Below are 11,891 nucleotides of genomic sequence, written 5' to 3'. Positions count from 1 at the left end.
CAGGCATAGGCTATAATAATAATAATAATAATAATAATAATAATAATAATAATATATTTTATTTATATAGCACCTTTCCACAGCTCAAGGACACTTTACTTTCCAAACTAATAGACATAGAAGAACAAACAAAGAGCAACGATATAAATATTTCAACTGTTAGGAAAAGAGCCAAAGTACTAAATAAATAAATATGTTTATTACTAAAGAAATAAATATGTTCGAAGTTGTGATTTGAAAGTTGAGATAGAGGTAACATTTCAGAGGATCTGAGGGAGTGAATTCCAAAGTTTTGGAGCCATGATGGCAAATGATCTACCACCTATGGCGGAGAAGCGGAAACGTGGTACAATGAGTAAGTAAGCCTGAATCAGAGGACCTGAGAGTCCGAGCTGGGTTGTAGGGATGACGGAGCTCAGATAGGTAAGGTGGGGCAAGGCTATGGAGGGTTATACATCTATATTCTCTAATTTTAGCTTGCATTTACTGAGCCTGTGCAGTGTAATGGAGCAATTGCAGCAGAGAAATGAAAATAATGAAGGGTATTTTTATGAATGACCATTACACAATGACTGCCTTTTGTCGAATGAGCTATACACACTGGGTTCCTACCTTGTCAGAGTCATAATTCCAGCCTGTTGTTATTTCATTTTCCTTTTAACATGTTAGCTTGGTTTCACAAACCCGCTTTACCAAGCCATTTGACCCACAAAAATAAAGAATTATATAAAGAAACCTGGGTTACAGAAAAAGCTGGGGCACACCGTGCCTTTGTTGCACTCTGGTGTCATTTTTGAGAGAAATGAGAGAAAGTACATGATTCAGGTCACACACACACACACACACACACACCCTACCCCGGAAGCCAAGTTGTGTTATCTACTTCAGGAAGTTTAATCTCTCTATCTTGAATCATAGACCACTGGGAAACTTCATCCCTAAACATACAGTACTGTGATGTTAGTGTAATGATCTGGGCTGAAAGATATACAGTGCCCGTCTATTAACTATGATTTTAAATAAGTCTGGATCTTCTTGGATACCGATGACTCAATGTTACTTACGTTCAACAGACAGTATTTCCAAAAATGACTCCTAGTTATTCTTAATTAATTTTCTTAATTACATTTTTCTTATTTTTTTGCTTAGTCCTTGAAGAAGGCACATTCACCTGACTTCACACATTCACTCATAACCCAGACTTGTTTTTGTACATGGTTTTTTGGGTAACAGCTTTATTAGTTTTTTCACTGTATCCATGAAACAATGCACATATGCTTGTGACATACATGTGAATAGTATTTTATAAATAATTCCAGGAAATAAGAATATTTTAATCAGCTGAGCATTGGGGGAGCTATCAAAATTTTAAAAATTTTAAAAAATCATTTTGTTGAAATTTATTTGATCTATTACTTTCAGTTGTGTTATGAGCACCTTTGGCACCTGACCTCAATAATTACATAAATATATACATTGCAATGTAACTCATATTGTGTTTAAAAAAATAAATAGAAAAAAATACATAAATAATACCTGGTCTAATCTACAGAATGTTGTGTAGCAGGTTTTAAACCACTGCCTTCAGGTATTTAAGTTCTGAACCTGATTGCTCACTTCCCCACACCTACATTCTGTACTCAGTGGTTCACTTCAACCTGTTCTTTGCAATGACTTATATATGAAGTATGCACTGACACTCGTAGGGTTCGTGCAATTGCGGTCAGCTTATTACTGTCACTGTAGAACAATCTGGTGTGGCAATAAATGCTTGTGAAAATGGTACCAGCTTAATTGTCTTGCATTTCCGTGTATAGCTATGCTTCTCACACCCAGACGAGAGACAGGAATTCTAGCGAAGGTCGTGATAGTGTGATTGAGGTGAACTCAGACAGTTCAGCTCCAGCCATGCTAGTCGTTCATTATACTATGAACGTGTGGGCTGAAATGAGTGAATGTGGGTCATTTACAGCCGCTGAAAGATTTCTTATATCACACCTAAACTCTGTTATATTATTATTATTATTAGTAGTAGTAGTAGTAGTATATTGTTGTTGCTGTTGTTGTTGGTTATACTTTGATGGCTTTTTGCATGGCTAACAAATGCAAATCTAAGCAAAGTTTAAGAACATCTTTAAGCAATAAACACTAAACATACACTTTAACGATTCCCAAATTCAATTCACTAACGATTCCCAAATTCGATTCCCAACTTTGATTCACTAACGATTCCCAACTTTGATTCACTAACGATTCCCAACTCACTTTGCTTCACAACCTTGTTTGTTCAAGATTCTACCAAATCAGTATAGAGTCATATAGATTAAATCAATATAGAACTTTGTGATTCTGCAATTATTTGACTCTTATTTGAGCACTTTGAACTTCATGTGATCATATCATATCTGTAACATTCTGTACTTTTAATATCCATGTACATGTAATAGGCTCCGTGTTCTTACTGCATGGGTTCCCAGAAAGCTGAGACTCATTCCGTAGAAGACTGACAGACAATAGTTAAGACACAAACCGGTTATATGCTCAGGGCAGTACAGCTTGTCGTGCAAAAGTAACTGCTTCATGTTTCAGTCCAAAGCTGTTGTCTTTTACTTTATGGTTTGTTTTTTTGTTTTTTGAGGGGGGGGGGGGAGAGACAGATCTTTACCCAAAGCTATGTGTAAGATATTTCATTTGAGAAAAATCACTTTCTCTGTCCCTGTCTTGTGCCTTGGATTTGTTTTTGTATTTGTGCAAACAATAACTCCCCTGCCTTTTTTGAGGTTTATTTCAAGGGGTTTTGTGGGTGACTAGTGGCTTCAGGCTTGCCGGAGATCTAAAACAAAAGTAACAGGAAGGAAGTGACGGTGATTTGACTTTAAAACTGCCATTCTCTTTCTTTGTCATCTCACATGGAAACTTTTCTCCACACGTCGGCTGCTGGACGACTTTGGCTCGTTTGCAGTGTGCGTGCAAAGTAAAACATACTGGAAAGCCTGAACTTTTGCAGCTGTGTCTGGTAAACAACGAGGCATCACATATCCGTCATATGCACCTAGAGGGAGTCTCATAATAATAAAAAAAACATAATATAAAATATCTCTGATAATTCTGAACAATTCTCGCCTTAAGGCATGCTGATCTAAATACTTCTGTGTATTCTGATGTGACCTGATGTAGGAATAGTGTCTTTGGCAAACATAAATAAATAAGTAAATAAATAACTTCCTTTTGGGTTTTTATTTTTAAATAATGAGAAATCCATGTGTATGTCCAATTTCATTCCCAAGAAGATTTAACATGAACAAATCCTTCCTTGGGCACACACAGTAATCATTTGGTATGAGATAGTAGATAGCAAATGTGTTCTCTCACTCTCACCTCTCTCTCTCTCTCTCTTTCTTTCTCTCTCCCTGATCTGTTTACTTGGCTACGTAAAGCTGCGAAGTGGACCATTTGTTAGGATGATGAGCACCCAATTATCTGAAGATTTTCAACACGTGCAAGCTTACTTCCCGGGATGTTCACCTTAGAGGAATGTAATTGTTTGCACATGGACTACGTCTATATATAGGTTCCCTAACATTGCCATTAAAGCTAAATTAAGCACACAATGGTGTTATTGTTGCGTGTTATCTATAGCCAGCAATTAAGGAGAATTTTCACCCTCTTTGGCTTGAATGGATGTTATTATTTGCGAAGACAGCTTAAATGACATTATTATCTCAAGTTTTTTTTTTAATGGCTGTTGTAATTAGATACATTTAGAGTAGTTATAGCTAATCATGGCATGGTTGTTATGGTAGTTATTAAATCGTTATAATTCGGGCATCAGGACTTATTGATGTATTAGTAGGATATACACATGATATAGTTAAATCATTTTCATTGCTGTGATGTGCATCAGTTATGGTCATTGTGAGGCGAGAATGTGTTTAGGTTTCTTGTAAATATTAAAATCGTCTGCACAAGACTCTTTTTTTTTCACAGAATACAGACTTTGCAGATGTCCCGTGCAGTTTTTAAGGAGAAGAATTTCCTATGTGGCTCTGCACTCATCCCTGGCTGTGTGCACAAGAGAGATATACTCATTAACACCCTTTGCCAAAAAAAAAAAGAAACAATCCAGAGCTACTAATAACCTCTCAACGTGAATAAAAGCTGAGAGGAAGAAAAGTCACTCGGGAGTTGTTTGTCAAGATTCACAGTTTGAATTCGGCAAGAAAACCATTTCAAAATAAAATTGCAGCCTGCGTGGATGACAGATATCTCAGCGCAGGCAAACAAGTCGATATTGTGCATGCAGAGTTAAGAATGTATTGATCACCGTCTAAATTCTCTCATCTGTACGTTTCTGCTCAGTCAGTCAAGTGTAACAGAGCCTCGAAATTACAAGCTTATACATAACAATTTGCGCTATTTAATTCATAAAAAAATAACAAAGGTTAAAGTTAGATTTTCTACCTTTTCTTGCGACTTCATCTGTATCAAATTTAACAAAATGTAACCTTGCTCAAATCACACATTTGACTCATACATGAGCTCAGCTTATGTAATGCTCATGGCTCAGAATCTGAGAACTGACATGCCACTCACTCAATGTTTCCAAGTCAAAGACTTTTATTTATGTGTAATTCCTCCTTAGGAGATGCACAGTGATTGGGTTTAGACATAACAGTGATTTCGGGCATGTAATTTTAGAATGTAAAGTCATAAACAAAGTTTTATTGTTTAATGGGACAGCCCCAGACTACTTCAGTGTAGTTTCTGATTTTATAAAGAACAATGAAAGATATTGGACTTTTCCAGTGTGGGGTCCTTACACCTAGTTTCACTCAGTGAGCACTCAAACCAAGTGCCTACATACAAACAACATCAAAAAGAAGGGAGTTCCCCAAATCCACCCTCAACAAGGTGCATCATCACACAGAAAGGAATCTTAGATATCAATAAAAGCATATAAAATATAATATATAAAATCATCTGAATGTGCTATATATTTGGCATCCTCATTAAAGCCTGGTTAAGGAATACAATCACCTGTAGTTTCAGTTTTATGGCCAACGTTGTTACGGCAAGTATGATTAATCAAGGCATGATAAATTGATTCAAAGTGGTCTGCTTTATTGTCCTTGCAAATGATCCTTTTTTTGCAGGGTTCATAATTATGTTCATATCTTTTAAACTGATGATGAAATAAATACTAAAGAATAACATTAAGAACTGCACAATAGTCTAAGACTATTGGTGGTGTGGCATTGTCTTTCCCATTGTGTCACAGTTTATTTATTACTTCTCACCTCTCCTTAGGCATTGGTGTTTTTTCAGTACTTAAAGTTTCATTATTACCTTTGTGGTGAAAGATGACAAACCTTTGCTAGAGAAAGTGAAACATATACCTACTTCACTCGTTTTATTATTTTGGAAACTTTGATGATCTGACGTTCCTTTAGCAGTTTGAGGTTTCATTTTGGAACACGTTCACATTTTCCAAGCATATTATTATTCCCACCCATCTTAAATTATAGCTCCTCGAGCAAATCCCCTTCTTTTATACGCAGGACTCGAAACGGATGTCTTTGTTGTATGTAGCGCATCACAGGAAGTGTGAATGGTTGCTGTGAGACAACAAAAAAAGTCATCAGAGACAAGAGATGTCCATGAAATCTCCCAATCTGAGCTTGCAGACTGTAGTCTGTCGGGTGACTCTTCCTGCTCTCTTGCTATTATTATCCGTGCAAACGGAAAGACCAAAATAACTCTGCTGAAATCTATTACTCTCCAGGGGGGAGGCTTTTGTGTCAAAAATACTGAGAAATGAGATGCCTGCCTAGTGGGTCTCCCCAGCGCTAACATGTCATCAGTGTTTGATAATTAAGGACAGTGCTCCTGACTGAGATTCATTCAAGGTGGGCACTGCAAGAGTAGGACAGGATGTTCAGAGCGAGATGATGTCTGGTCGAGTGTTGTTTGTGCTTCAGGATCACACCCACAGGCAGATGTTTTAGTCTTATTCCTGCCCTCACTCATGAAATGACTGTACTGTTCAACTGTTCCCCACAGAGGTATCAAAGCGAAGAAGGTTACATTTGAGCACAGTCTGTTCAGCTCTTTTCTGAGATTACTGTGAGCTATGTACTTTTTATGACACTTTCATTTTTTCATGATTATCAAGCCTTTTTTTTTTTTATAATAAGCTTCCAATAAAGCAGCTGTGCATGCTGAACTAAAGAGTCATCTGCTAGTGAGGAAAGAAAGATGGGCTCCTGAGTCATTGTGGCCCAAACCAGGATAAATTGGTGACTGAAGATGAATGAATGAATGTTTTGAAAAAAAAAAAAAAAATAGAGTTAGGTATCTTATGATATATCTATATAAGCTCTGGGGAAGCTGGAGATATCGATTTATGTGTGATGTCGCTTTGTGTCCACGTCACATGGCAGGAAAAAAACAGATATAGAATCTCATCAGGGAGGGTCTTATTCCACTCGAGAGCGTTTTTCCAGGCAGAAGGCATACCACATCAAGATGTGATCCAGGGATCAAAGAGCAGGCAACATGTGTAAGATTTCAGCGCATAACAATGTGGATGATCTGCAGCATCTGACACAAACATATACTAGGTCTGTATGAGAGAGATCTAGTAAACATGTGACTGCATGTCACATGAGACTAATTGTTAATATGCATTATTTAAGCACGCACTGTCTTTGTGACATTAAAAGACCTGCATCAAAATCTGTTCCAAAGGAGTGTTAAATTAATGGGGATTTTTACTTTGGTTTTTGTTTTTTTAATATAATTGTTTAATTATTATTTCATTACATTGTTTGCTAGCTTCTTGCTTCTTGCTGTGTGACACAAACTACCAATTAGAGCCACAAGTCCAGACATTTCGACTTTTATCACAAGACATGTGTTTAGGAAAATGAAATAAATATCTGCTGCAGTATAAGGTAACTGTAGTATAAGGACCTCATGATGTAACTTTGACACATTGTACAATGCATGTCTTTCTTTGCTACATTCTCCTTTTATAGGTCAGACTTATGTGTGCATGGGTCTACAGGCGTATTGCTCACTTTCTAAAGACATTCAAACCCAGTTTTGCCATCAGTGTTTGGTTAAAGGTGCATTAGGCAAGAATAGTCAAAATTAGTTAAGATTAGTGCTGCGTTCATGGTGCCCTGTAAGTGCTAAACCTGCAGGTTATAATAATGTTATTTCCCACCTCTGGATGTTCAAAGTGCGAAGTGGAAAAAAACATGGACGCCTCCATGAAAGTGTGTCTTTTGTTTGCTCTGTCAGAGCACGTAAAGCTCATAAAAGTTAATTAACCTGCACTTTTACAGTTACAGGCCTGAGATGCTATTGGTTCTGTTCTACTATAGTGACCTTCAAACATTCATGCAACATTCTGGACTGAAATTGCAATACAGCATCAACAGCGGGCAATGCCAATTAGCTTAGCAACAATCTAGCCAGCTAACGTTAGCGATAGTTCTAATGTTGATGATTACTTTCTCAAAACAGCGATCAGTATGATCAGTGTTATAGATTTAACCAAGTACTTTATCTGTATATGAACTGATCTAAAGACAGTGCTACTATAAACTCATTTTAAATGTAGAAAAGGGAGACTTACTTACTTAGGCAGGGAATTACATGTTGCAACTTCGCCTTGAATGCAGACTTCAGCAATATTTGTATGTTTTTTTATTCCTTAAACCCACTCCATTCCCACACATGTACACAAAACTTCATCCCCAGGATCTAGTAGAGTTCAACTACTATTAGCATTAGCAAGGAGTCATGTCATCACTTTCAAGCAATGAGATAGGCTATTTATTTATTATTTATATACTTTTTACTTAGATATATGTGATAAAAGTACCTAACGTTTGTTCTACTGCATTAGGGAAGATATTGCCTCACAAGTAGATAAATACCTAACTTAGCTAAGCTAAGTTGCTTGATTAGACACCAAACTAAATAAAAACGACCAAGCATTTGTGGCAATAATGTTGTTTTCAGCTGTTTTTAGCAGCGTCTTTAGTGGTCCTAAACAATTTTACAAGTTGTGAACAACAGTAAATAGTGAGGCTATATGCTAGTTTATATCACATGACTGCTTGCTGTCAGAAACATAGCTCTTAGATAAGCATCTCCACTAAGCAGGGTTTGTTTTTATTGCGTTTAGTGATATATGACCATTACATTTCACTCATCCAGTGCCTAATCATGTAACACAAGTACTCATTGTTACAGCAGCAGGCATCAGAGTCCCGTGTCTTTACTGTATAGACAGGTTGATAGTGTTAGCATTTTAGCCTGATCTGTGGTTCTGTGGTCATTCAACTGCTTGAAAACCAAATTATACCACTATAGAATGTTTAAAATTGGGGATGGATAGATTGTTTGACTTCTGCATTCTGAGATTGCAAGTTAATATACATGTGGAAGCTGACCAGTAGTGCAATAGTACAAACTGGAGCTACACACTCAGCACTTACACAGTACAAGGATGACTCTTGTGATGAGCTCTTGCCTACTTTCAGGTGGAAAGTCACAGACAGAACATGACCGCAACTCTTGTTTTTTTTTTTTTCATTTATCAAAGAAGTTTAAAACTTACACGCACACATTTTCGCATGCCATTTTTTAAAGTCCTCTGGTGTATGGATTTTAAAGTTCGATTCAGTGCCACTATAGCAAGCTGGCATAGCTCTGCCTGGAATTTTAATGTTCACATCTGTGTAAGTTTCCCAACTGTTTTCTGAGGCTTGTCTCTCTGTGAAATAGCCAGAAAAATGGACCAGCTACGGGGACCAGAGACTAAACATTTCACTTGAGAACAAAACTATTTTAAGTCATTTACAGTGATGGGTGTGTAGGCCTATTGTTACACACAAGTGAATCTCAGCATCTCTGTGTGAATTCAGTTTGGCTAGTCCTGTTTTTATTCAGCTATGCTTGAGTGAGACAGATAATAAATCAAACATGATGTGTAATGTGAAAATCAAACAATCTGCATTCTGCATTGAGAAATCACGGCCACCTCGGTGTCATCCAGTGAATAAATACCTCATGCTTACTGGTTAGCACATGCAGGTGAACATGATTCATAATCAAAAGCCTGTACAGATGTTCTGTGATTTATTTTTTTTTTTTTTATTATTATTGGTCATTTTTCAAGATACACAAAAACAATGAACATTAACCTCTTTAAAAAATAATACACATTGTGAATATTTACATCTCAATACATTAGATTTTCTTTTCTCTTTTGCACAGCAAAGATAAGAACATTCATTTTTTATAAGAACATTTAAAAGGAAACAATGCTGTATACAGTATCATTAACATAACGAAGTACAGAACAGTGCAAAATAAGGAACAGAAAATGGAATGTCCTGAACATAGCTAGCATTATTTGGATAGGTGAAGTGAGTCCATAATATATATATATATATATATATATATATATATATATATATATATATATATATATATATATATATATATATAAGGGTTGTTCTTTAAAAGAGAAACATTTCCTCTGGGGAAATGACTTGGGTAAACAATCTTGAATGTAAAACTTTTCATGTGACAGGAGAGGGAGAAGCATTTGTATTGCGCATTACTCCTTGTCCCAGCTCGGCCTGAGGTTGACTGCGCCTTGGTTCATTCTCCCTTACAGACGAGGCTCCATCCAAATGTCAAATTAAACTTAAGCCACCAACTGAACCGTCACAAAAACCATACGAAATACGTCATGTTTTCTTCAGCCCTGTTTTAGCGAACAAACATGTCATGTCCTTGCTTGTATGTCACTTCTGTAACACTTGACTGCCTGAACTACAGACAGAGTGGTTGAATCAGACAGCCACTAATTTCATTCAAGTGAAATCCAGCTTTTGACTGTTGCTGGAAATAACAGTCAAAGTCACAGCACTTCCTTTCCATATCGACCTGCAAGGTTTCAGACTTCAGACCAGGGAAAACCTGCACCATTAATCAAGGGTTTCATAATGAGTATTTCCATTAAGATTTATGATTTTATCAGCATTATGCCTAAGCAAATGTGAAGAATAAGGTGATTTGCTCTTATATTTTATTTGCTAGATTTTAGCATGGCATCATTCCACATTTATAATTTGGATGAAACTTTTTTTCCCTCTTAAAAAAAAAAAATTGTACATTTTCTCTTTCTGTCAAGCATTGCAAACCATCTCACCCATAAAAAAAACCCCTTGGATGTAATGTATGATAAGAACGCTTGGATGGAAACATGGCTTTTTCTTGCAGTCCAGAAGTCGGAGTCACAAACCTCTACGCGCACGAGCGCTCTTTCAAGTGAGACGGATAACAGTGGCACAGAAGACTACAGGTGAACCTTCTCCACAAGCAAACCTGGACGCAGCCCTTCAGCCGACTTCTGGCGTTTTGCGCTCGTCGGCATCGACGGACACGAGCGCAGGATCCTGACTGTTCTCTATAGACGACTCGCTGCTCGTGCTCTCTCCAGACAGCAGCCTGGTCACCCTGAGGTCCGCTTTTAGAGTCCGCACGTCGTTCCCGATCCCCATTTCGCCCAGATCGTTAATGAGCTGGCACAGCCCGGGTTTCTCGGTGCCTGCGCGCTCCTCGTCCGTGTCCAGCACGTCCTCGCATTCAAACTGCGTGGCTTTTTCTTCGGCTTCTTCGCCGAGCAGGTCCTCGGTGATGGAGCCGAGTTTGGGGGCGCTCCTGCTGCGCTCCACCGGGGGCTTGTAGCAGCACTGGCCGTTCAGCAGCTTGCGCAGAGGCACGAGTGGGATGGTCTGGTCGCCGATCAGCTGCTGCTGCTGGTGCCGTGCGTCGTCGCGCCGTTTGAGCCTCTTGAACTCGGCCAGCGCCGTGGCTGAAGTCTGGTACAACAGCAGCGCCATGGCTTTCGCCTTCTCCGGCCGGGACACGAGCACAGCATGGCAGCGCAACATCACCGCCTTGTGCTTCATCTCGTGCCGGTAGATCCAGGCGAAGATCCGGGGCAGGCGTGGATCCGCAACGCAGTAGGTGATCCGGTGCAGTAAGTAAAGGTGTCCAGGTCTGCGCGCTTGCTCGTCCACGTGCACCATGCGCACGCCGTGTGAGCTCACCGTCAGCCGCATCTTCGTGCCGCTCTTGCCCATTTCGCTCTTGTTCCAGATCTTGCTCACGGCCACGTCCGTGCAGCCTTCACCCTTCGACTGGATGGTGGTGGCGTTACCCAGATACAGCACCGTGTACGTGGGGTCCTCGCTCGTGATGTTCACCTTTTTCCGCTTGGATTTGAACATGCTGCCGACCCGGTTCAGCGCGCTCTCCGGACACGCCTTGGCCAGCGTGGTGAGCGCGGAGTAGTTCAGGCTCACCGCGTAGCCCTTGTGCTTGGACTGCTTGTCTTCCTCTATCAGCTCAAACTTGTTCTTCTTCCAAGGCAACATTATAGTCGGGTTGTGCACAGGGCAGTCAAAGCTACACCAAGAAGAACAGTCCTACTGCATCGAAACACCAACTACAAACACAGTTTAAAAGTCACAAGGCGTTACATGACTAAAGTGTCCTAACACTCACTTCCTTAGCCTATCAGGAGCAGTACTTATCAGCTGTCCATCCAGCCGCATAGCAAAGAGCCGTCAACTAACTGCACCAGCCCAGGCGCCTGTAGTTATACACTGGACTGAACCAACTCAGAGTCTCCGAGGGGGAAGTCTGGAGTCTGAGTGTCCTCTTTGGAACGAGCCAGAAATGACATTCAGGGGCACCTGTTACAGACTTGACATCTTTTCCTTCTACATCATGGATTTTCTGGATTTTGAATGTGTTTCATTATCTTGTAAATATCACATTATTTAAAATAAATACAGCTC

The 11,891-nt window shown here is 39.2% G+C and overlaps 1 protein-coding gene across 1 annotated transcript; it reads right to left on the bottom strand.

Annotated features, from left to right (window-relative positions):
- Window positions 1–9,484: 9,484 nt before the first annotated feature.
- On the bottom strand, window positions 9,485–11,674 carry fam43a (family with sequence similarity 43 member A). Its single transcript, XM_026943989.3, has one exon. The coding sequence runs from the start codon at window positions 11,463–11,465 to the stop codon at window positions 10,425–10,427; it is 1,041 nt and encodes a 346-aa protein (XP_026799790.1). The 5' UTR covers window positions 11,466–11,674; the 3' UTR covers window positions 9,485–10,424.
- Window positions 11,675–11,891: the final 217 nt, after the last annotated feature.

Source organism: Pangasianodon hypophthalmus, chromosome 11, assembly GCF_027358585.1.
Source record: "Pangasianodon hypophthalmus isolate fPanHyp1 chromosome 11, fPanHyp1.pri, whole genome shotgun sequence".
NCBI lineage: Eukaryota > Metazoa > Chordata > Actinopteri > Siluriformes > Pangasiidae > Pangasianodon > Pangasianodon hypophthalmus.
The sequence above is the reverse complement of the archived record's forward strand: the minus strand, read 5'-3'. Positions and strand labels throughout refer to the sequence as shown.

Bases quoted from the DNA above. Each gene is read 5' to 3' on its own strand.
- fam43a (XM_026943989.3), bottom strand. From the start codon at position 11,465: ATGTTGCCTTGGAAGAAGAACAAGTTTGAGCTGATAGAGGAAGACAAG.